The sequence below is a fragment of the Nilaparvata lugens genome, chromosome 1 (genome assembly GCF_014356525.2).
Source record: "Nilaparvata lugens isolate BPH chromosome 1, ASM1435652v1, whole genome shotgun sequence".
In the NCBI taxonomy this organism is placed as follows: domain Eukaryota; kingdom Metazoa; phylum Arthropoda; class Insecta; order Hemiptera; family Delphacidae; genus Nilaparvata; species Nilaparvata lugens.
Genome location: NC_052504.1, coordinates 98,843,857 through 98,870,728, shown reverse-complemented (window position 1 = coordinate 98,870,728; position 26,872 = coordinate 98,843,857). Strand labels below are relative to the sequence as shown.

At 37.3% G+C, this 26,872-nt stretch overlaps 1 protein-coding gene and 1 long non-coding RNA gene across 6 annotated transcripts in view; both read right to left on the bottom strand.

The window, feature by feature from the left end:
- Nucleotides 1–5,198: 5,198 nt before the first annotated feature.
- Nucleotides 5,199–13,652, bottom strand: LOC111060310. 5 transcript variants are annotated; one of them, XM_039419815.1, is made up of 3 exons: nt 11,689–11,990; nt 10,233–10,529; nt 5,199–6,028 (listed from the first exon to the last, which is right to left on the bottom strand). In XM_039419815.1, the coding sequence occupies exons 1-3, from the start codon at nt 11,832–11,834 to the stop codon at nt 6,016–6,018; spliced, it is 456 nt and encodes a 151-aa protein (XP_039275749.1). In that variant the 5' UTR covers nt 11,835–11,990; the 3' UTR covers nt 5,199–6,015. The 5 variants fall into 5 exon arrangements, with proteins under 5 accessions (XP_039275749.1, XP_039275746.1, XP_039275748.1 ...); XM_039419812.1 differs by lacking the exons at nt 5,199–6,028; nt 11,689–11,990 and adding exons at nt 8,367–8,654; nt 12,915–13,652; XM_039419814.1 differs by lacking the exons at nt 5,199–6,028; nt 11,689–11,990 and adding exons at nt 8,367–8,621; nt 12,915–13,650.
- A 3,497-nt stretch (nt 13,653–17,149) lies between these two features.
- LOC111047382 overlaps nt 17,150–26,872 on the bottom strand; it is an 18,738-nt gene continuing 9,015 nt past the window's right edge. The window contains exon 3 of the long non-coding RNA XR_005570367.1: nt 17,150–17,164. This is a non-coding gene — a long non-coding RNA (uncharacterized LOC111047382). The remainder of the gene's footprint in view (nt 17,165–26,872) is intronic.

Genomic DNA, 26,872 nt, shown 5'->3' with positions numbered 1-26,872 from the left:
GGCGCCCCCAAATCTCGTACTTTTTCTCCACCACTCTTCAGAAAAAAGACCCATTCCTCCACCACTCTTCAGAAAAAAGGCAAATGGCTAAACAATTGTGAAAATTTGAAGGTCGGTACGGTTGTCATCTTGAAGGATCCTGGTTCCGCGCAGTCCACTTGGAAGCTGGTGCGCATTACTGAAGTTCATCCCGGTAAGGACGACAAGGTTCGAGTTGTCACTGTTCTCACTCCCTCCGGCACTTTAAAGAGAGCTATTTCGAGTTTAGCACCTCTTCCCATTGATGAGGATTCTAGTTAATCCCCTTGCTCTTATGGTTCATTTCGTATTTTCAGGTTTCATTGTTTTTTCCCCTGGTTCTCACATGGGGCCCAGTTTTCAATTTCCAATTGCCTTGCCAGATTTTACATATTTCTTACTTTTTCTTATTGTGCCATACCCCCATATGACATAAGGGGCCCAGTTTATGTAAAATCTGACAAAGCATTTATTGTAACGGTTCCACTTGTTACTCGTTCCGCTACTACGTAGACATCATGTTGTCATTTTCCGTCTGCACTGTCCGGTGACATCACTGTCACGGTTCTACGGCACTGCTATAATCAAGTTGGTTTTCTATATTATTCGTCATGTTATTTGTCGTTTCAATTTTAATATTTGTACTATTCGATTTTTTGGAATTTATTTTTGTCTTTAGACATCTTACTTTCTAGATATTTGTTACTTTTTCACCAAACGTTTGTAAACGTTTTACGTACGTTTCAAACACATCCGGCATGTCCCTTTTTCAGCCCAGCATTAGCGGTTTCCTTGTCTCTTGATCTAGTATAGTCGGAGAGTGCACTTTGCTCCCGGTCTAAACTTTTCATCCATATTCATCTGATCTACGGAACGTTTTTAAAAAGTGAATTATTCTTTCAAATTAATTCGTTTATTCTATTCTTCAATTGTGATTCAATTATTCATCGATTTCTTCACATATTTACGCTGATAACTTTGTCAAGATCACAACCTTGTGTGGGCGTCTATTGCCATTCTTCTAACAATTGGTTTCACCTCTTGAAACTCAAACTTTCAAGTTCATCATCTCTACCGTTTGGAAATCAATCTAAAAATTCCACAACTTGAAAGTCGGATTATTTGTTTGGAATTCTACATGCTCCTGCTCACATTTCCACTGGGGGATTTGCCTGCTGTGGTGGACGCTTCCATTCTTGTCATCGCATGGCCAGATCACATCGTCGCTTGCTGATGTCCTGTTCTTTTGGGTACTGCGGATTCCTTGCCTGTCTGCCTGGCTGCATCTCTTCTTCAAAATTTTATTCATGTTACGTAAATCGTTCTATTCAGTTTTTATTTACGCATGTATTACATAATTGTTCATAAAATGCTACAGCGTTTCGATAATGGACCACGCTCTCTATTTCTAAGTCAAACAGTTTTATGTGCATTTATACAATTTTTGTAGCTATCATTCAACTTTTTCGGCAATTAAAAACATTTAATTGTCCATACCTTTGGTAATTGAGCCTATTTTCATGAATTCAATATATTACAGTGCATGTCTCATTGAGAGCACTGTCCTACATAATGTCAAGGTTATAATATGTACTTCATTCAATTTTGATAGCTACCCTTGGCTTTACAAGCGTATTAATATCGACCAAGATATTCAATTTTGTTGATAGCTACCCTTGGCTTTACAAGCGTACTAATGTCGACCAAGACATGCAATTATTAATAGCTACCCTTGCTTTACAAGCGTATTAATATCGACCAAGATATTCAATTTTGTTGATAGCTACCCTTGGCTTTACAAGCGTACTAATGTTGACCAAGACATGCAATTTTTAATAGCTACCCTTAGCTCTTAAGTGTCATTTTAAGGCCACTGACGCCTATTATTGTTCTATTGATGTCTATCTTGACATTCAATTCATTGAAGGCCCATGTCGCCTGTATTTAACTTGGACAATCTTTACATTGTATTTAATAGCTACCCTTAGCTCTTAAGTGTCATTTTAAGGCCACTGACGCCTATTAATTGTTCTATTGATGTCTATCTTGACATTCAATTCACTGAGGCCACCGATGCCTATTAATTGTTCTATTGATGTCTATCTTGACATTCAATTCACTGAAGGCCCATGCCGCCTATATTAACGTATTCTATATTAGTAATTATTTCACTGTATTGATAGCTACGCTTGGCTTGCAAGCACATTCACATATTTGAGTTGTTCAATTGATGTCCAACTTGACATTTAATTTACTGAAGGCCTATGCCGCCTATATTAATGTATTCTATTTGTTGAGCACTATCTACACCTCATTGTCATTTATTACTATTCCTTTTGTAAATCATTAAGATTGAATTTTGCAGCAATAACTTTTTCATTATAGCACTCAATTTATATTCGCAATTCAGGTATCATTAATAATATCTTTTCGATTATTGTTAGGCTTCAATGGTCATTAATATCATTGACCTAATTTCATTTAAATTTTGTATTTCTCTAACGTTTTTTATTACATGTTGTAATTGTCCCAAGATTTTTCGACTCAATCTACTTACACTTGTTTTTGTATGTGGCCATCTGCCTATTATTTTATTATTAAATCTCATCTTGTTGACTCATTTGGTCTTTTATTGGCGTACTTACCACACTTCAAGCTATCAGTATTTTTATGCACAGAATTCAAAGATTTATTTGTAGGTATTAATACCAACTATCATTCACAGTCCACTCCCCTGACTTTGGATTCTGTCACCTTAGTTACATTGTTGATACTGCTTAGCCGTACAAGTGCTTTACAAGTTAAAAAGCCATACCGTAACTGCAAAATTTATTATGATTTTAGAGATTGAATTTTTATGTTATTTTGAACAAAGAATTCGAAAAACCAGTTTATGTTGACGTTCCTTTGATACCAGCTTACGGTACTTATTTACTTAGTATCTACAATATCTCCAAGTTCAAAACAAGAAGGCAAAGTATGATAGGTAGTCAAAAAAAGAACAAACTAACTTGAGGACGCTATTGGACGGTAATATACTAATATTTCTGTCATATTCAGATCATATGAAATAAGCAAAGACCTTAAAGATTATCTCTTTAAGGTCTTTGGAAATAAGTTGTATGAAATCATTTTTTCATGTCATAGAACTATTACCGCCTAATACCGGCCCAACATCACACATAACAGGCATAACATGATCATACATCTAAGCTAATGTCTATGTGCATTCCAGTCAAGTTTGTATACCATCATCAATATAAATATATCACTAGCAGGTAACCCGTGCTTCACAAGGTTCTATTTTAAAACTTGACGTAATGAAATCCAGAAGAATTGAAAAAATCCTCGATTGATTAAGAATTTATAAGCAGCATTTCAAGTAAATCAGTCCAGTAGTTCAGACGTGATGATGCGTCAAACATAATTTTCCTATACTACTTTACACCTGTATACATGTACTAGCTGTCAGGCTCGCTTCGCTTGCCATATCCGTCTAGCCAGGGGGCTCCGCCCCCTGGACCCCCGACTGGATCGTCAAGGGATGAGATCAGCAGGCTCGCTTCGCGATTTGAAGTGCAATGGATTGTGGTGTCGGTTGTTGTGGGCTTTCTGTATATTTTGAATGTTTTGAATGATTGGTTCTGTTTTGTGATGGTGATATCCAGGAAATTTATGCTGTTGTTGGTTTCTAATTCAAGTGTGAACGTCAAATTTGGGTGTATGCGGTTGAGGTGGGTGTGTAGTGTTTCAAGTTGTCGTTTGTTCCCCCTGTATAGTATTAATATGTCATCTACATATCGGAACCAAGTGAGTATTCTATTGGATTGGATGTGTGATTTGGGATCATGGTTGTGTAGGATGTGTTTTTGTTCTATAGTGTGAATGAAAATCTCTGCTAGAATGCAAGATATGGGTGATCCCATAGGGAGGCCATGGGGTTGAAAATAAAATTTACTATTGAATTCAAAATAGTTTTGTGAGGTTATAAGTTTGGTTAGAGTTATTATTTCTTGCATAATGTCCTGTGGGGTGTTGTTTGATTGTAGCATATCTTCTAGGTATTTTATTGTCTCCTGTATAGGTACATTGGTGTACAGATTGGAGATGTCAAATGAAGCCAATGTTGAATTATGTGGAATCTGGATTTTTTGAAGTTTGTTTGTTAGTTCTATGTTATTTTTACAGCAGTGTGTTCATGGAATGTTATATGTTGTCTTATTGTTTTATCTAGATGTTTTGCTAGGTTGTGGGCCGGGGCTTGTGTGTGGTTAATTAGAGGTCGAATGGGTACATCAGGTTTGTGGATCTTGGGTAGGGCGTTCAATTTGGGGGATACCAGCACGAAACGGACGTCGCCACATCAAATAATGTGAGTGCTTTTTCACTTTAAAGTTTTATAAAATTTAATAGTGATAATAATAGTGGAAACAAGATGGATAACCAACACCAAATTTCTGCCGAAAGGACAAAACTCATCCACACCTACAGAACTACAAGAATTAAGGTTATGAAAACATCATCAGCCATATCCTACAACCTCAAATGCTTACACAATCAGATAACTCCTACTTATGCAAAAATAACTATAAAAAACAAGAACACACCAGCACAAAAAACTCAAAAGCAAGCACAACAGTTATTCATCAAAAATACAGTACAACATCTCTATAGAACTAAAGACAAACTGAACCGAGTTGCCTATCAACTACACTTGAAATTAAGTGCAAGCCTTCATTATATTGAACTCCAGGAAGTAATTGAACACACTAACAACTTAGTATATCAAATTTCACACAAGATCAAAACAAAACACAACCGAAAATTTGAAAAACTGTCCAATACACAAACTCCAAAACTTCAATCTTTCCAACCTTTCCATAGTCGCACCATCAACACCACACAAGTTAGTTTCAATCAATTAGAGATTAACCTACTCAACAAGGGATTGAAACATAACATAAACATACCTAAAAATACATTTACACACTTGAAACACACAATCATTGATACCGAAACAGCCATACAAAACACACAATACCAGAATCAAGAATACTTGAGACAAGACATAGCCCGAAACCAAAACACTTTCAAAACACAAAATCACTTAAATGCTGACTACAAAATCATGAAAAATATCAACAAAAACAACAAGAACATAACCTAGTCATAACTACAGCTGACAAAGGACAAATCACTGTGATAATGAAACAAGATGATCTAAACTCAAAAGTAGAGCAATTCATCACAAACAACAACATTATTGAACTAGAACATGACCCCACTCTCAAATACCAGGCTCAAATAAAGAATGCCATCAACCAGACCCAACATATTATACCACATACCAACAAAAAACACCTCAAAAACATAAACCCATCAGCCCCCAAATTGAACGCCCTACCCAAGATCCACAAACCTGATGTACCCATTCGACCTCTAATTAACCACACACAAGCCCCGGCCCACAACCTAGCAAAACATCTAGATAAAACAATAAGACAACATATAACATTCCATGAACACACTGCTGTAAAAATAACATAGAACTAACAAACAAACTTCAAAAAATCCAGATTCCACATAATTCAACATTGGCTTCATTTGACATCTCCAATCTGTACACCAAGAGCTTGCAAAATTTGTATAAAACCATATAATAAGCAGTCAGCTTACTAGCGCGTATTTTTCCTTAATGATGAAACCTTAATAAATAAAAGAAAGAATCAAGAACGCATCCAAAAATGGGGGAGTTGTGCAGGGATGTTCGCACCTGTCAAATTCTCAGTTTTCAAATTTCTTCTTTATGTGCCAACACACAAATTTTTCCAACAATCAAACTATATCTCTCCCTTTTATTAGTTTTTATTTATCATTTACTCATAAATCAATTCTTTCTAGTTTACACATAAGTCTAATTTTCCAGTTTCACCGATCTCAATCATCGAAGAGGATGAGGATTCGTGATGCAGAGAGGATATCAAGCAAAATCAGCCATCATGGATTAATCCTGAAATGAACCATTTCCAACACTTCAGATAAGTTCTTCACTCTTTTTTGACAATCATTAATGTTAATTATAAGCCTAAACTTGTAGCAATCATCAGTCGGATATCAACAAATTAATAATGAAATGGGGAATTTGGATAGAATTATCTTATAGAAATAGTTTGGATGGGTCCTCATGGTTTAATTTGAAGTGGAAGCTTTTCGAGGTAGTTCCACAAAAAGATGATCCAATTGGCACATAATGGGTCCATAGTTCAGCTGGAGACCGAAACACCAGAATAAGTATTTTTATAGGTCTTGACTTTCTCTTGCAGATAGTTAATAGTTTAATTTGTGGAAGCAAACCTCTCGTGGTGGTTCTACCTGCAGCTGCTTCAATTGGGACACCACGGATCCACAGTTTGGATTTGGATGGAATCCGAAACACCACAATGTCCATCCACCTTTTGCAATGAGTAGTATTAACTCATAATACTGTTTACTCCTGTGGAAGGGATACAGTGCTCAATATAATGTTGGAGCAGACCCAACAAAAATAATTATGTAGGGTTCCCTAGAGAAATATAGTAGGCCTACTATAGGCCTACTGTGATGGATATCTATTGTTGACTCAGAATTGAGAGAATACTGAGCAGAATCCATATTAAATTATAACTTATTCTCGAAAAATGAAAATTTTTGAGAGAATTTAACTATCTGCTGTATTCTCATGAAAACATGATAATTCTTCAAGAGGAACTGTCGTCAATGTAATAAAAACCATTATTATACTTTATATTATTACCTCTTGGAAAATATGGGTACCAGGAAAACGTCTACAAGTACAGTAACTTTATTTATCAACCTTAATTTATTAATTAAATCATATTTATTCAATTTGTGATTCAAAGTTTACACAACGATAAGAGAGAGCCCAACCAATGAGAGAGAGCATTCTGCAAGTGACGTCGTGGCGAAATTGGTAGCAGCAGGCTTGGCTCATTTATCAAAGGTTGCGGCTTCCAGACCAGTCAAACTCATTTTTTTGCTGCAAATGTTCAACTCTTATGAAGATTACCAACGTCATTTTGACAAAAAAATTATTCTATTTTCTAATGTTTCCTGGGCATAAGTAGATAGCATTTTACATCAAACAATTATCCCCGGTGCAAAGCACGGGTTACCTGTTACTATACATATACAAATACTATGTTTAAATAATAGAGAAAGGATAGCATAAGAAGATATCACATAGTATGGGGCGTTTATGTTCCAAATTTCACTGTTAACTCAAGCCAATAGTACACGTAGTTTTTTTGGTGAAGCTATGTGACGCTGGTAGTCTCTCATACTGTGCCATTCTTACACTCTCACCCCAACAAAACAGTAATAATAGACAGTACAGTAATATATTTTTAGAAACTGTTATGAGGCTACAGGTTTTTGGGTGGCCGCATTCTAATATAATATCATAGAGAAAAGATAGTTTAAAGCTAGCTCAAGTTAAAGTTAGCTTATTATGCTATATTTTCTCTATGATAATAATTATTACAAATAGTAATAAATAGATTATATTGGCTTGCCACTGCAGTGGCTTTGCTGCCCTACGGATGAGCTTGCATATTCAGCTTAGTCAGCACCAGATTAGCATTGGTGCAGCTATTCTTTGTCATTTGACAAAGCAGATCCTTTCCCAACTCCGCACCATTACCAAATGATTTGTTGATTATCTAGAAATACAGAGTCCGGCATAACAACCTGACGACTCTTCACGGATAATGATTAAAGTGTGTTTCGTGAAATTAAAACATATGTAATATATCAAATAAAAGATCAAATTTTGCAATTTACAGTGAATTACATAGATTACTCACTACGTTTTTTTATTTAAAGATTATGTAATCCAAATGTTTTCCGTTACTTTTCACACTGAAAATGTGTCATTGCTCGTTCAATCATCACTTGTGGGATTGCTTCAATTTCTCGTTGAATGACTTCATTTATTTCTGTGGATTATTGGCTGCATAATAACGGTAATTTTGTTTATTCACAAATCCCGTCAAATGAAAATTTCCCTCGTCACATAAAAGAATAACGGCATTTTGGTGGATGGAGAATGATCTGGCAAGCGGCTTTGCGATGTGCCCAATCATTTGCTTGAAGTTGATTTGTTTGGTATGAGGGAATTCAGTGGACTGTATACTAAGTTGAATGTAATGTATGTTAAATAATAAATATAATTTAAAAGATGGCTGATGTTGTTCATCAATACCTTTACCCAAACTCACCATAAAACTTACAAGAGTGAAAATACTAAATACCTGGTAGCAAGGTAGACGCCAAGAAATTGTAAGACAATGTAACAATAACAAATGATTGAATTTATTGATGAAAGAGACACTTTACAAATGGCCTTAAAAGTTATGATGACTGCACTCAGGGCAGTAGGGAAAAGGGAAACTTCAGATTCATTGTTCACTTACCAAGAGATCAGATTAAGGAATGGGAAGAAGTAGTTTGACAAACATTTTCAGCGCGTTGTCCAATTGTCCAAGCTGTTGCTTCATCGCTGTATAACCTGAATACGCCCAAGTTCACATAGCAGCCACACAGCGCTGCTTTCAGCATCGAGAAACAAATTGAAATACCTTTAGAAGTACAAAAGTAAAGTATAAGAAAATGAACAGTAAAGTATAAGTAGAATGAAAAGTATATTAGTAGTGGAGACTTCAACCAGAGATCATAAACTAATATCATAGAGAAAAGATAGCACATGACATCCCGTGATATAGGTCGTCCATGTTCCAAATTTCAAGCCGATTACTGTCGACTGCTCTTTATTATTACTGTTTTGTTGGGGTGAGAGTGTAAGAACGGCACAGTACCAGAGACTACCAGCTTCACCAACAATAACTACTAGGACTATTGGCTCGAGTTGACAGTGTGATTTGGAGAATAAACGCCTTATACCATGGGAGATCTTCTTATGCTATCTTTACTCTATGCTAATAAACACAGTCAAATAAGAAACAGAATATGATATATTTTACAAGCTGATAAATTACGCACATGCAAATCAACAGTGAAATTCTAGAGCTGGATTGTCACGTATATCAGTATGAGTGAACGTGTCCGGTAGAGTGAGAATATCATTCCCATAAGTTCTAATTGGACTATTCATACAGGGCTCAGTGAGAATTGTCCCATTAAAGTTCATGGTGATTATACTTTCACTGTGCCACTCACACTAATATGTGGTTATTGTCAAAATCCAGTTTTGACATAGTCGGATTTTTCCCATGAGGAATAGAACCATCGAAGCAGTCATGCATAGGAAAAGAAGCGTGAAATCTCTTTTTGAAAATGCAAGTCTGACGAATGGAGCTACAGTAGTTTCAGCTAAGTAGGTTCGGATCGAGACGGTTTAGGTGTCAATGAAACCTTCGTGATCCAAGGGAGGTGCAACTTTTTCAAGTTTATCCATTCAAGTTATAAAAAAATGAAAATTATCAATTTTTTATTACATTCAACTTGAAATTTTGTATTTTGCTTTGTATTTCACATTAAAATTATTCCCATCATACTTTGTTGCTCCATTATATGACAATATTTTCAATCATTATACAAGTTGTAGGATTTTAGTTTGCTAGACGTTGATAACTTCGTAACAATCTATGCTACTTTCTTGTAAAATAAGCTATTTACTCGTTAGCCGTTGAAAGATTATTGGTCGAGGTAAGGCTAGACACACGAGGCATTTTTCAGACAAGTCGGCACGGCACGACAAGACAGGAAGCTCTCTGATTGGCTGATTGGGTTGGCGTATCTAGTATCAACCAATCGGAGAGCTTCCTGTCCTGTAGTGTTGACTTGTATAAAAATAACACCACGTGTTTTTCTAACCATACATCAACCAATAAATTTTTATCGGGTCATCGTGACTCCCGTGTTATTGGATGGGCACATCAAATTGTCGATCCCGGCTCAAGTATGACTGTCGTAAGGCCCCTTGCCGGCTCAAATGATATATTCAGGCGAGGTGCAACTTCCGTCAGGAACTCCCCACCAATAAAAGCCATACGAATGTTATTATTATTATTAACCAATAATTTTTCATGGGCTATCGAAAAAGAAGCTTGGATTATTACGACGTTATTTTTTTCAAATTATTCTTCATACTTGAACAATTATACTATATGAATTATGTTGGTGATTGACTGACTCACCATAGCTGCAGATAACCTTGCTGGCCGTTAGGTGAGGACACGTCAAACTGCAGCCGCTGCGACCGGTTCTGCACCAGTTGTCTGAACAGCTTGAGCACTGGCGTGGTGACCTGTGGCTCGCGTGCAGCAGGATGGGCGTGTAGTGCGGGTACACCCAGTCCAACAGCATCATGTAGAAGGGTTTTGTGTTTTCTGCGCCAACACCAGACCGCGCCAAACCAATCAGCGCCTTCTTCGCCTCGTCGGTCGCCAACAGCCGCGTGTCCGGTCCACGTGCGCCAGCATTGCGCCGATCGACTTCCAACAAACAAACAAATGTGCAACAAATCAACACATGATTCAATAGTCGCGCAAAACATGTTTTAATGACACTTTTCCCACACACCGATTAATGTCCAACACATGGTTCAATAGCCTCTTTCACACTAGTATATAAAAAGTGAAAATCTAAATCTCAGTTGAAAAATAATAATCTCATAGTACACTTTTTTTAGAGAACTTTTTTTAGATAGAATACAAAAACAACTAGTTTCGGAGGTTGGGTACTATGGAATTATTATTTTTCAACTAAGAAATCAAGTAGCCCTGATGAAATACTTAATTAATATCATAGTTTTCTCCTCCATATCAAACAGAAGAAGTTTAGGGCAATAGCCTGTTCTTATTTTCTGAATATTGTATTTGATTTCTCTATCCGATGAATAAATAAATATCATACTTTCTTCTGCATCATCAAATCAAATAGTTCTTCATTCATCATTGCATTCATACCGTCATAAGATAAAAGAACAATTTAGAATAATCAATTGGGAAGTTGTTGAAATGAGTACGGACTAATTGAATCATACTTTTGTAACAGGTTGAAATATCCATAACACTACCCCATACCTTACATCATTTGTAACGGTGGGAGGCTAGGGGGACTTTGTTAGCACCCCATTTTGTAACAGGGAAAAATATAATAATTGCTTTTTAAATCTCCACTCAACTATTAACCTGTTTAAATTATTTGAATCCACGGTTGGGAGCTTTGGATGGATTCGTTCATGCAAATGCCAAGATCTTCACTATTGTTTAACATCACCTGTTTCAGCAACTAAGTAACTTATCACGAGCCAGGAACTAGTCCAGTCAATATAGACATAAAAAGGGGGTGTGGTGCTATCAGCTTTGTCGAATGATAGACAAGGATAGCAGCACCAATCTTAATCAAATACTGCCATTATAACGATGACCTCACTTATAGGCTACCACGGAATATCTTCTTAAGCAGGTTTCGCATATAACAGTGACAGTAAAAATATACAGTAACTGCTCAAAGTTGTAATGGTATTACTGATACTCACTCGGCCGGGCTGAGTGGCAATAGTTCAATAAATTACAACTTTTGGGAATTATATTTTTACTGTTGTAAGTGAATCGACCTTTATGATATCTTTTCTCTAACAATACTCACTTTGGGTTTCCCCTCCCCACCACTCTATAACAGCTGACTCGGTCTTGCGCCGGGCTAAGTCTGTTCTCAGGCTGCACCCTTGGGTAATTACCGAGCACCCTGCTCATGGTTTTCAGCAGTGCTTTCTCCTCACATCCACACGTCATGTTCCTACACAACAAATTCACATCTGTTACAAACTTGTTACAGTTTGCTATAATATTTTTCAATTTTTGGAATAATATATTTCCATACTTTGGATGAAATATTTTGTTAAATAAATTATATTACTACATTGTTGTAAAACGATCTGGAAATGTTGCAGAGCTAGAAAGCGATGGTGCTATCTGCTTTGTCGAATGATAGACAAGGATAGCAGCACCAATCTTAATCAATATCATAGTTTTCTCCTCCATATCAAACAGAAGAAGTTTAGGGCAATAGCCTGTTCTTATTTTCTGAATATTGTATTTGATTTCTCTATCCGATGAATAAATAAATATCATACTTTCTTCTGCATCATCAAATCAAATAGTTCTTCATTCATCATTGCATTCATACCGTCATAAGATAAAAGAACAATTTAGAATAATCAATTGGGAAGTTGTTGAAATGAGTACGGACTAATTGAATCATACTTTTGTAACAGGTTGAAATATCCATAACACTACCCCATACCTTACATCATTTGTAACGGTGGGAGGCTAGGGGGACTTTGTTAGCACCCCATTTTGTAACAGGGAAAAATATAATAATTGCTTTTTAAATCTCCACTCAACTATTAACCTGTTTAAATTATTTGAATCCACGGTTGGGAGCTTTGGATGGATTCGTTCATGCAAATGCCAAGATCTTCACTATTGTTTAACATCACCTGTTTTAGCAACTAAGTAACTTATCACGAGCCAGGAACTAGTCCAGTCAATATAGACATAAAAAAGGGGGTGTGGTGCTATCTGCTTTGTCGAATGATAGACAAGGATAGCAGCACCAATCTTAATCAAATACTGCCATTATAACGATGACCTCACTTATAGGCTACCACGGAATATCTTCTTAAGCAGGTTTCGCATATAACAGTGACAGTAAAAATATACAGTAACTGCTCAAAGTTGTAATGGTATTACTGATACTCACTCGGCCGGGCTGAGTGGCAATAGTTCAATAAATTACAACTTTTGGGAATTATATTTTTACTGTTGTAAGTGAATCGACCTTTATGATATCTTTTCTCTAACAATACTCACTTTGGGTTTCCCCTCCCCACCACTCTATAACAGCTGACTCGGTCTTGCGCCGGGCTAAGTCTGTTCTCAGGCTGCACCCTTGGGTAATTACCGAGCACCCTGCTCATGGTTTTCAGCAGTGCTTTCTCCTCACATCCACACGTCATGTTCCTACACAACAAATTCACATCTGTTACAAACTTGTTACAGTTTGCTATAATATTTTTCAATTTTTGGAATAATATATTTCCATACTTTGGATGAAATATTTTGTTAAATAAATTATATTACTACATTGTTGTAAAACGATCTGGAAATGTTGCAGAGCTAGAAAGCGATGGTGCTATCTGCTTTGTCGAATGATGGACAAGGGTAACAACACTAATGTTAATCAAATGCTGCTATTAATAACGTAAACCTCACTATAAAGGGATGTATTTAGACTTATTTTCAAAGAGTTGCTCGAACGCCTATTGAATGAAACCGCGTAGAGCTGTTTAACAAACGGTGCCCCTGCAACAGGGCACTTGCACCTATCGAGCGCTTGCACATATTTCAATGTGAATTACAGCCTACATTTTATGAGTAGTCCCATCTGAAAGATATATGTTATGGCAAGCTACATTTAAATTTATTACAAGTATATTCATGATTTGTTTCTGCATAACCAAGTATTTTAATATGGCTACTTGAATTGTTCAATTATTATATAAATTACTAGCTGGCCCGGCGAACTTCGTACCGCCAAATAGTTAATGCATCTCGTGACAAACTTTAGCTGGATGCACACCTGAGGAAGCGCGATGCGGCATTTTGCATCCAGGTGCTTCTTGCTTATTGGTTTGAATGGAAGAGCTCACACACACTGAATCGGGCATGGCGTGGAACGGTGTGATAAGGCCAACGATCTATATATACTAACTAGTATTATTTTAGTTAGTACGGTATATAAATTACTATTTTTAATAGTATATATAATATATATATACTATTTATATACTAATATAAAATTACTATTTTATTACTGTAAGTTAGTATATAAAGATCGTTGGATAAGGCAATCTCCATAAGATCAACACTTTGTATCACCAAACCGCAACTCCTCAGGTGTGCTTAGCCTTAGCTTAATCTGATGCACTATATTTTTATGAAAATTATCCAACAATCAGTATTTACCTGTATATTTCAATATGGACTTCCTATGTGCTTAGTTAGTTGTGCAGCAGTTTGTATTTTTAGATATAGTTGAATGCTGCATGAAAATTGTATGGTATACCTCCTTGCTGCTGATTTTCCCGTGCATATTCTAAATTTAATTCGAGTTCTACGATCCAAGTTTGGACGTCGTTCGTACCGCGGCATTATTATTAGAATTAAAATTTTGTGAATCAGAAATAAAATAGAAAAACAGATCTATCGACGGCTGTTGAATGACGCAATGATTATAACAGCTGATTTTTAATTCTGTGTGTGGCCAGCTCACAAATCTTCTCTCATAAGGATTACATGTAAACTTTGAAGGACCGAGGGAAAGAGTCCTGAAGTCGGATCATAAATTTGATAGGCCATAAACCTGCTCCTGAACATATCAAACACAACTAAAAAAATCATCAAATTCGATGCACACATAAAAAAGTTATTGAATGTCAAAATTTGAGGCTCGACTTTCATTTATTATAGACTAGTACTCTTTTGAAACTTTTTAAAGGGTACTCCTTATTTCTATAATAATTATACATTGTGCCTACAACATAAGGCAAGAAAAGACATTGCATTTTTTGGAAGTTATCATCAGATTTATTAATCCAACAATTGATCAAAGATAGGTCTACCTTGTAAGCACTTGAAAATGTATATGGTTCAAAACAATGTACCTATAAAAACTGGGTTTATGACATTTTGGACTGATCGACCAAAAATCGATGTGTGTGTGTGTGTGTGGTGTGTGTGTGTGTGTAACTGGCTAAATACAGGCACAGTATGAGAGACCTCGGTGGCGCTGGTTGTATCACCGTCTCTTCAGCGGGAGGCAGCGGTAGCATCGTGAGGCATCGCTGCCGCTGCTCCGTTAACGCTCTCCGCAACTCGGAACAGGTGCCGTCTGTGGGCACCGAGTCTAGGAGTAATTCGACCGCGTCTCTGCTCCGCAATCGATACACCCACGAATGGCATGATTCGCCATCGGAGGCTGGTGACGCCTCCTCGGGCAGCTTTCCGAGTCTGGAAGACTCCTGATGATCCTCCTCTACAGGAGGCCACAGAGACGTTGCTCCTTCCGCCTCGTGGTAACTTGTGCTAGCTCCATTGCTAGCCTGGTTCAGGTTGCTGGCTTCCTCTGCCGTCTTCCTGTGATGGTCCACAAGAACCTTCCTTAGCTCCGCCATTCAAATTCAAATTCAAATTCAAATTCAAATTTTATTCAATCCAATTCACAATATTTACAAATTATGAGAAAAAATAATACAGCTTAACAATATGAGAGTAATAAGTTAATATTTTATAAAGTACATAAAAGTCTAATTTATTAAACAAATAACAATAACATCAGACAAGAATTCGAACATGCTAAACCAGGACTAATTTGTGAATTTGGATAGAAAAATACTGCTTGCTGAGAGTACAAAACTCTACGTCTGCGAGCAGGAATGAATATCTGATAATTTATGAATTTATAGAGAAGTAGAAAAATATAAAAAGAAGAAAGAAAGAAAAATTTGCAACCAATCACTCACACATTCACACTAACCATGCTCACTCTCCAATTCCAGCTCATTTAGCCAATGCATAGCCACCATTATCAGAGTATTTTAACTAAGAAACCACATTGAATAAGGTCTCTAGATAGTCAGGCATAAGACCTCTAAGCCATCCAAGAACTTTTGTTTTAAAAAAAAGTCGATTTTGTGTTCTCTTAATTTCAAGAGGAATATTGTTGAAAAACTTAGGGCCGAGAAATACAAACGATTTCTGGAAACAAGTGGTATACGATTTAGGAAGTCTCAGTAAATCAGATGTCACTCTCCTAGTTTGATAACTAGGAACATCCCTGAACAACGCATGACCACAGTTTCCAGACATAACATAAAACATATACAATACTTTGAAAACATAGATATATCTGAGAGGCAAGTATCTGAGACTCTGAAAGATAGGAAAAGAATGTTCATATCTACCCTCCTTCTTGATGGCACGAACTATGGATTTTTGTATAGTTATTAAGGGCTTCAAGTGACTAATGTAAGTGGAGCCCCAACAATTTATACCGTAGCTGATTTTTGATTCGACAAGTGCAAAATATAGCTGCCTCAGGACACTCATAGGGAGAAATTTATTCAAAAAGTAGAACTTCCTCAGCATTAACAGCAGATGGCTTTTTATATTAGTAATATGATGAGACCAAGTGAGCTTTTCATCAACAATCACACCCAAATATTTTAATGAGTCAGTTTGACCAACCACCTCACAGTCACAGTCATCACTCGCACAGCTACCATGAAACTTCAGTGCAGAAGGCAATGTCCATGATGTTGATAGTGTAAACAGCATGTATTTTGTTTTTGAAAGATTGAGCTGAATCTTATTGTGTCTAAACCAGAGCAACAGCTTGTTCAAATCATCCTGCATTAATCTTACCAAATTGGGGCCATCCAGATCACAATATGCCAATGCAGTGTCATCTGCAAAAGATACAGGCATACCAGAGAACCTGAACGAATAGAGATCATTAATAAAAATGAGGAACAAGATTGGCCCAAGGACTGATCCCTGTGGTACACCACAGTCCACTACCTGAACCTCACTCTTCACACCTCCAATGGCTACATATTGTTGTCTGTCATTCAAATAGGACAAGAACCAGTCATGAGCCACGCCCCTGATGCCAGCATTATACAATTTATTTAACAAGATCGAATGGTTCACTGTGTCAAATGCCTTTTTTATATCTAGAAACAGTCCTGCGACACAGCGTGCTGGCCTGAAGTTGAGACCAGAGAAAACAACTGCCATAAACCTTTCAAGAGCCATTTCTGTATTCATACATTCACGAAAGCCAAATTGGTTACTATAGAAAAAATTACATGAATCAAGAAATTCTAGAAGTCTCCTTTTCATTATCTTCTCCAACAACTTTGAAAATACTGACAGCAGGGATATAGGTCTATAATTGTTCAACTTTAATCGAGAACCCGACTTGAAAACTGGCACCACTCTTGCCAGCTTCATCCCAGAAGGAAACACCCCTGTAGAGAGACTACAATTGAAAATATCAACTAGAATTGGTACTATGGCCAGCACAACATTCTTCAATAATCCAGAAGATATACAGTCACCCCCACAAGATTTACCATTTTCTAATCCTCTAATGTAAACTAAGAGCTCATCATAGGTAACAGCTTCAAGGAATATAGACTTCTGCTGATTAGTTTCCTTGAAGATATTATGATAGTCCATGTTATCAGCTCCACCATTAGAATTAGCAGCGACATCTCTGCCAATGCTAACAAAATACTCATTAAAAATATTTGACAATCTTTTTGCATCACTAACAATTTCATCCCTGTGTTCTATTTTTAATTCTTTTAGGGGTTTACATTTTTTCGGATTTCCACACAGCTTATTCAAAACTTGCCATTTTTGCCGTGGAGGCATTTGATTTAATGAAGAATAATACTTTATTTTTTCAATTTTAATCCAATTTTTTATTTTTCTAGAGAAATTTTTGAAGTTATTTTTTAATCTTAAGTTATCAGGGTTTCTTTTCATTATTTTAAATAATCTATCACGCGAGTGGATTGCTGCACACAGACCATCAGTTATCCATGGTTTGAGTTTCTTCAAATTCATTGATTTTATTTTGCATTCGACTCTCACCTTTGAACAATCAATATAATTTTTAAATACCTCAATAAATTTATCAAACTTATAGTTAACATTATTACTTAAGAAAACATCACCCCAATCATGAGACAGGAGGAAATTATTCAATTTGTGTAAATCGATTTTGTATTTTTCTTTACAAGAATTCCTTCTACTATTATCTAGGTTAGCGCGAATTGTCAATGTTATTGCTCTATGATCACCAATTAAATCCTCAATAACTGCACATTTTTCAAAATGTGAAAAATTTTGTGATCTCATAAATACGTGATCAATGCAGGTTGATGTTGTCTCCGTTACTCTAGTAGGTATGTCTATAATCGATTCAAAACCGTAGTAGCTGAGAACTTCTAAGTAATCATCAACTTTATTATCACCAGTCGCCAAAATGTTGATATTAATATCTCCTATTATGACAGTATCACAAGACGAAGGAATGTTTAAAATAGTGTCAAGACTGGTAAGAAATCTATCGCATTCAAAGCCATGCCATCTATAAAGAACGATTAGATTGAATTTATAGTTCGATAAGGTGCACTGAAGATAAAGAGCGTCCGCACCATCCAACTCACATTCCTTTACACTGCAGTTGAAACCAACTAATTCAGTGGAAAAATAAACAATCAAGCCGGTGGCTCTTGTGAAAGAGGAAATACTTGAATAAGATTCATAGCCATCAATATAATACTGGGACACCTGCTCATCTGTATCCAACCACACCTCAGTCAACGCTATAATAGCTGGCCTCACTTTCCAGCAACTAATATATGTGACAAACTTATCAAAATTGCTGCTTATACTTTGTATGTTTTGATGGAAGATCGTAAAACTATGACTTGATGAAATATGAGAAATATTAACTTCATCAATAGAACTCAACAAGACACAACTATTTTCATCCTCCATCATAACTCATAGAATTTAAACAATATTTGATATTAGAGATTTGGTGGTACACCAGAAATTCAAAATGAATATCGAATTCATTTACCTTCATTGGAATTTCATTCACACACACACTCACACACTTGAATAAAATAAGAAATAGCATATAGAAAAAGAAAAAGAAATGATCAAAAGACACAAAGGAGGTGAAAGAGAGAAAAACTTGATTCTCTTCAACATGTGTGTCAGCATTGTACCTGTTGTAGGTAGCCCTGCTGCTGTTGCTAGGTCCACTGCTTCTTTCCGGTGGAGTTTGTAAATCCAGGACACTCCTGGATCGCTGCTATCCTCTCGCGCCTCCTGGTCTTCTCCGGCGCGATTACATTTCTCCTCTGCACTCATTGCTGCTTTTCTCCTCCTGCCTTGGGCCCCACGTTCGTGTGCCAATCTTCTGAGTAGATTTTTGCCCACACCTTCCTCTATCAGAGTTCCCAGTGTCGCTCTGGGCCGGCTAAACTCAGTCGGCGACTGGGGAGGGCCGCGGCAGGGGACGGGAGTCTTAGTGGGGCGTCCGTCAACCTCCCTCGTTCGAGTCGGGGGTTGAAACAGGGTCTTGAGTGTTTTAGAGAAATGTTTCCCTCTTTTAGGAAAGAGGGGCCGTGCTTTCGCACTGCCAAACAGGGTTGGTCGCGGAAAGAAGGGAACAGGAACCTTGCGGTGTTAGTCGTGAGAAAGGGCTTCGTGTCGGGACTAAGTCTTAGTCCTTGGGCACCGGGTGTCTTCCCGGGGTCCGGGTTGGACGCGGAGCTCTGGTAAAGGCCTTCCCTGGCCTTCCCAGATGTCCTTTGTCGATCCCGCACTGGATCAGTGCGCTGCGGCGGCCAGCACTCTGGACTTCCCTAAGTCCTACTTGCCGGGCACCAGCTGTCCTCCTGGGGTCCGGATCGGCCGCGGAGTCGCGGGAAAGGTTTTTCCACACCTTCCTGGATGTCCTTTCTCGATCCCGCACTGGATTAGTGCGCTGCGGCGGCCAGCACTCTGGACTCCCCTAAGTCCTACTTGCCGGGCACCAGCTGTCCTCCTGGGGTCCGGATCGGCCGCGGAGTCGCGGGAAAGGTTTTTCCACACCTTCCTGGATGTCCTTTGTCGATCCCGCACTGGATTAGTGCGCTGCGGCGGCCAGCACTCTGGACTTCCCTAAGTCCTACTTGCCGGGCACCAGCTGTCCTCCTGGGGTCCGGATCGGCCGCGGAGTCGCGGGAAAGGTTTTTCCACACCTTCCTGGATGCCCTTTGTCGATCCCGCACTGGATTAGTGCGCTGCGGCGGCCAGCACTCTGGACTTCCCTAAGTCCTACTTGCCGGGCACCAGCTGTCCTCCTGGGGTCCGGATCGGCCGCGGAGTCGCGGGAAAGGTTTTTCCACACCTTCCTGGATGTCCTTTGTCGATCCCGCACTGGATTAGTGCGCTGCGGCGGCCAGCACTCTGGACTTCCCTAAGTCCTACTTGCCGGGCACCAGCTGTCCTCCTGGGGTCCGGATCGGCCGCGGAGTCGCGGGAAAGGTTTTTCCACACCTTCCTAGATGTCCTTTCTCGATCCCGCACTGGATTAGTGCGCTGCGGCGGCCAGCACTCTGGACTTTCCTAAGTCCCACTTGCCGGGCACCAGCTGTCCTCCTGGGGTCCGGATCGGCCGCGGAGTTGCGGGAAAGGTTTTTCCACACCTTCCCAGATGTCCTTTTGCGCCTCGATGTCCCACTGGTGGTCTACCAATGGGGAGTCAGGTTTCGACCAAACCTGACGTGTCGCCGTTGGTCGAAACTGGTAGCCCGTCGTCTAAACAGGTTAAATGTCGTTCAACACTCGCCCCAAACGAGTGTAGAGCAGTGGAGTTCACCGTGTTGGAGGCTAATCGTCTTTAGCCTCAACACAACTCCCGGTCGCTGAAGAAATCGGAGTTCACTTAGTACAAGACGTACTGTGACGTTGCTAGCTGCTCGCTGCCTCCTTCTCACCTCTCTCGACCGCTCGACTTGGCTCTCCGAACTCGACTGCCTCCTGCTAGCCTTTCTCGAGCCTCCCTCAGTGACCGAGAGGGAGGGGAGAGAGGATGCGCAGCACCGCTGAGCGGTAGGCCAGTGGCTGGCCTATGAAAGATAAAGATTCTATGAAAGATAGCCGAGCGTCAAATAAATGAGCCCTAAATTCAATTCCTTTCTCTAGTTACGATATACATCGTGACAACATAACCAATGTTGCAATAGTTTCAATCATAATAAAACAACAAATTCTTTACAAACAATAAATTGTAATTTATTCAGGTACTACTACTATAGTACATAGTTGTAATCTCGTTTCTCACTAACCAAGCTTTGCGCCCCCCCTGAGCATCATTCATCGCGCCCCCCTTGGGGGTCGCGCCCCACACTTTGAGAGCCACTGCATTAGAGCATTCATGTTACATGAAATTTAAAATAATGATAATATCATTATATTCATGCCAGATTTCATCAGTTTGTAAAATTTCCATGTGCCATGGAATAGGTAAAACTATCAATCAGACAATGGATATAAGCAGATCTCAAACATGTGAGGCAAGGCAATGGTTCAACAATCACAGGCTGAAATTGAATGAAGACAAAACCCAGGTATTATAGTCTGTACAAAGAAAAATGATATTAGACTTACAGACAATGCCCTAGTGAAATTACTTGGTTTCTGGATTGACAGCAAATTATGTTGGAGTGATCACTTAAGTAATGTCTGCATTAAACTGTTACTCACTAGGGTTACTCACTTGCTGCTTAAATTGAGGAACATTGTCTCTGCAAACTACTTGCTTATACAGTATATCACGCATTGCTTCATACACATGTCACATATGGCCTCCTAATGTGGGGACACACTCCATATTGCAAGGATGTGCTACTGATTCAAAAAAGAGCTCTGAGAATAATGACGTTCTCCAATAAATTATTTGGAACATTGCAGGCCGCTGTTCAGAAAGCATCAAATAATGACTGTTTACAGCCAATATATTGCAGTATTAGAGGAGGCAGTGGTTTATTACTGCGCGAGGTCTACTGTTCACAGAACTACTAGTGTTTATAGTGTGAAATACAGTATTCTGATAACTCTGATTATTTGATTTACTCAAGTAATTCCCCAATTACCTGATGTTTTAGAGTTCTTTATACTCTTTTGAAATATTATCCATAGAAAAGTTTATTTTCTATAGTAATTCTCACGCTTTCGATACGGTTACCTACCATAGCTCCGACAAACCACAGCATCGACACGACATAGCCTCGACAAACCATAGCACCGACACGACATAGCCTCGACAAACCATAGCATCGACAAGTAAAATAAAATTAGGCCTGCCACCACAGCCTCGACACGACATAGCATCGACAAACCATAGCATCGACAAGTCACGTGACACATTTATGGAAATGTGGCCAACCTACTAAATAAACATGCGATAATAATAATAAATAAAGTTTTTAGTAGAATGATAAATAGAAAACAATCAATCAATTATCAACAACTTTTAAAATGAAATTTTCCATATTTGTTATTTAATAATACTTTTCACTTGTCACGTATCTGACGTCCGAATAATTCTGATTTTTTTGTGTTGTAGGGCTTGTGTCTTGACTTGACCGTTGAAAAACTCCAAATCCAAATCCAAAACTGTTCAATTTTATAGGTTACATGTTGATTGACGATATATTATCACAATTTTGAAAGTTTTTAAATTTCAAAATAAATTGACTTGAAGTTTTATTCTTCTACAAAGTTTATATGTTTATGTAAATAAAATTGAATAAGGTAGACCATTTAACTACGAAATGTTCTATAAAGTTTATTTATACTTCTTTGCCTAGTTAGGGTACTAGACGATGTCTGGATTGTGTTTCAGGTATGTAAGCTTATATGTTATTATTTTGTTTATATCAAGTAGATAAATTCTTATAATTTTTGCTATTGGTCTTGTAGCTACTGGTTATAGTTGAAATAATTATGTGATTTTGCTTAATCCGATTCAGGAAGTTTGAAAGAATTTGAGCTAAAGTCTAGCAGGTCAGCTATCACTGTTATCTCAGTTAGGCTATTATTAAAGATATCGACTCAATTTTTTAAATGAAACAGGGGTGAAAAATAAACGTGCTAGCTTATTTTGATACAATCTAATTCAATTTTAATATTAAAAAAAGCTGTTTCAAAACTAACCTTACTTTGAAGAACCGACGATTCTAAATTATATTGATAACAGTAATTCTTATTACAATTTTCATTAAATTAATTACAATTTTAATTAAATAATACATAATAATTTCATCCAATTTCAGTTTAACTAATGATCAAATGATGAATTTGGGTTGGGAATAGTTTTTAATCAAGTCTTAGTTGGTAATCAAAACCAACAGAGTATCAATGTAGCAAGAAGATTCCCTAATAAAATTACTAATATTATTCACGCTAGAAACAGCAATGTTGTCCAATTTCTCTATATTGATGTAGATTAATGTAATATTCTACTATGGTATGAATAGGCTAAAGCTGCCTTTACACCAAAGTTAATAACAAAATTTCAATTACTTAATCCTAATAGATCCTATTAGATTGAACATAACTTATCATATGTGTTTGTCAAGGTCCGTTCAATCTAATAGAATATATAAGGATTAAGTTATTAACATTTTGTTAATAACTTTGGTGTAAACCCAGCTTAATATGCTACCGGTACCAATACATGAAATGAAAGACTTGAAAATAAATAGCCTAGTTCCACATAATGTCAAGTACAATGACATCAATACCTGTATTATTTTAATTTTACTAATATTATTATATACTCATAATCTTATTATTAGAGTATATGCCGAAGGTACAATTTCTTAGCGACGGCTCTAGCATAGACGCGCGTCTAGAGTCGTCGATTAGGAATTATACCTTTCGGCACAAAGTAAAAGAGCTGTACAGAAGCGAGGAATTTTCTGTTAATTTAAAAGATGCATTGTATTTTATGGAAAGCACTGTCGAGCGGAATAGACGCGCCTCAGCGGAAAAAATTATGTTTGTAAAGTTTGGACCTAACGCTTGCCTTCTGTACGCCGTAACCTTAATATTTAGACACGTAATTGTTTATTTTAATGATTTTTCATTCAATTAGAAAGTTTCAATTCACCTATTTTTGTTGTAATTACACTTAGTTGTAATTGAGAATTAAATAATTTCATTACTTAGTCAGTTCTGTTATTATTTTTACAGATTTCTATTTATACTGCAGCAAACATGGAGCAAGGGATCAAATACAACTATCCAATCAAGGAGAAATTTGACAGAACCAGAGTTTCAGCCGAGCGATTTATACAAGTGGATTACTTCTAATAACAAAGAGGCTAACCATTCTGTAAGTTGAACCTACTTTAATAGTTTTTCAACAAACGTGGGTTTTTTATTCATCGACGTTTCAACAGCTCTCTAATACTACAGTTGACAGAATCCAAGGGCAGGGCAGTGGACTGTGGATGATAGTTGGTATAAATACCTACAAATAAATCTTTGAATTCTGTGCATAAAAATACTGATAGCTTGAAGTGTGGTAAGTACGCCAATAAAAGACTAAATGAATCAACAATATAAGATTTAATAATAATAAGATGATAATAGTAGGCAGATGGCCACATACAAAAACAATTGTGTCAAATTTCTTGGGATCAATAAAATAATGATAGGCAGGTGGCCACATACAAAAAACATTGAATCAAATATCTTGAGATCAATAAAATAATAATAGGCAGATGGCCACATACAAAGGCAATTGTAAGTAGGTTAAGTCTTTGAATCTATAAATAATAATAGCAGATGGCCACATACAAAAACAATGAGTCAAATCTTGGGAAAATTACAACATGTGAAATAATGTAGAGAACTACAAAATTTAAAAGAAATTAGGTCAATGACATTAATGACCATTGAAGTCTGACAATAAATGCAAAGGTAATATAATGATACCTGAAATGAATATAAATGAGTGCTATAATGAAAGTTATTACTATAAGGTACAATATTAATGATTAAAAAATGACAATAAGCTGTAAAAAATGCTCAGCAAGTAACATACATAAAAATATATGCGGCATAGGCCTTCAGTGATTTGAATGTCAAGATAGACTTCGACCAAACAATTAATAGGCGTTACTGGCCTTAAAATATCACTTAAGAGCTAAGGGTAGCTAATAAATACAATGAGGACAGTCCGGGTTGAATATAGGCGACATGGGCCTTCAATGAATTGAATGTCAAGACAGACATCAATTAGAACGAGTAATAGGCGACAGTGGCCTCAGAAAATCACTTGTAAAGCCAAGGGTAGCTGTCAAATCCAGAGAATTAATAGTTGCTACTATTGAATACAATTATATAGGCGTCAGTGGCCTCAGAAAGTCACTTGTAAAGCCAAGGGTAGCTGTCAAATCCAATGAATTAATAGGCGTCGGTGGCCTTAGTGAATTGAATGTCAAGATAGACATTAATAAAACAATAATGATGCATACGTAAATGAAAATTGAAAAGAACGATTCACATAACCTGAATAAAATTTTGAAGAGGAGATGCGGCCAGGCAGACAGGCAATGACTCCGCAATACCAACAGGAACAGGACATCAGCAAGCGATGAAGTGATCTGGCCATGCGATGACAAGCATGGAAACGTCCACCAGCAGGCGAATCCCCCAATGGAAAAGTAGGCTGGAGCGAGTAGAATTCCAACGAATAATCCGATCTTCAAATTGTGGAATTTTTGGATTGATTTCCAAACAGTAGAGATGATGCACTTGAAAGTTTGAGGTTCACGAGGTGAAGCCAATTGTAGAAAAATGGCAACTGAAGCTTACAAGAGGTTGTAATTTTTGACAAAGTTTATCCAATTTTAACAGAGTAACTGAGTGAAGAACTCAATGAATAATTGAATCACACTGAAGAATAGAACAAACAAATTAATTTGAAGAATAATTCACACTTTAAAAACGTTTTGTAAATCAAATAAATAGCGCTGAACGCTTACACGAGGTTGCAATTTTAGACAAAGTTTATCCAATTTTAACAGAGTAACTGAGTGAAGAACTCTATGAATAATTGAATCACACTAAAGAATAGAACAAACGAATTAATTTGAAGAATAATTCACACTTTAAAAACGTTTTGTAAATCAAATAATAGCGCTGAACGCTTACACGAGGTTGCAATTTTAGACAAAGTTTATCCAATTTTAACAGAGTAACTGAGTGAAGAACTTGATGAATAATTGAATCACACTGAAGAATAGAACAAACGAATTAATTTGAAGAATAATTCACACTTTAAAAACGTTTTGTAAGTCCGATGGATTCAGATGAAAGGTTTAGACCGAGCGCAGGAAGCACACTCGACTATCCACCATTGAAAAGACACGGAGACGCTGCAAGCTACAATAAAAAAGGCAAGCTGCCGGATGTGTTAGAAACGTAGGCAAAGCGCTCGCAACCGAATGGTGAAAAAGTAACAATATCTAAAAGGTAAGATGCCTAAAGACAAGATTAAATTCTAAAAATCGAATAGCACAAATATTAAAATTGCAACGGCAAACAATCCGACGAAAAAATACAAATAAAAGTATAGAAAACCAGCTGACTAGGGCAGTGGCAAAGAACCGCGACTGAGACGTCACTGGTCAGCGCAGACGCACAAAAGACACAGCGCGCAGACAGACAGACATGATGACGACATGATGTCTACGTAGTAGCGGAACGAATAACAAGTGGAACCGTTCCATAAATGCTTTGTCAGATTTTACAACAGTGAATTTCTTAAAAATACGTATTGCAATCAATTTATACGAGGGTGAATCAAATGAAAACCTTAAAACGGTTATATATCATTATTTTGATAACTAAGTGAACCTTATATTTATAATTTTCTGAGATAGTCTCCTTGAAGTATTATGTGCCTGTAGTCACTCGTGCACCGCGGTTTTCACTTCTTCATCACTTTGGAAATGCTTCAATTTCAATTTCAATTTATTCATTCTTTGCACATTGTACATAGTTTAAATACACAAAAATACAAAATAAATAAAGAGTACAAAAGAATGTGTAGCTCGCAAGACTTTCGTCTGTTCGCGAGCATGAGTAAGAGAATATAAAGATGAGAAACGTAGAAAAGAAAA

What these genes read in the sequence shown, in the direction of transcription:
- LOC111060310 (XM_039419812.1), bottom strand. Translation starts at nt 13,060, where the DNA reads ATGACGTGTGGATGTGAGGAGAAAGCACTGCTGAAAACCATGAGCAGG. An exon ending in GTGGGGAGGGGAAACCCAAA is followed by an intron (nt 10,530 to 12,914) that starts GTGAGTATTGTT and finishes GTTTGTTGGAAG; the next exon opens with TCGATCGGCGCAATGCTGGC. An exon ending in CAAGGTTATCTGCAGCTATG is followed by an intron (nt 8,655 to 10,232) that starts GTGAGTCAGTCA and finishes GTACTTCTAAAG; the next exon opens with GTATTTCAATTTGTTTCTCG.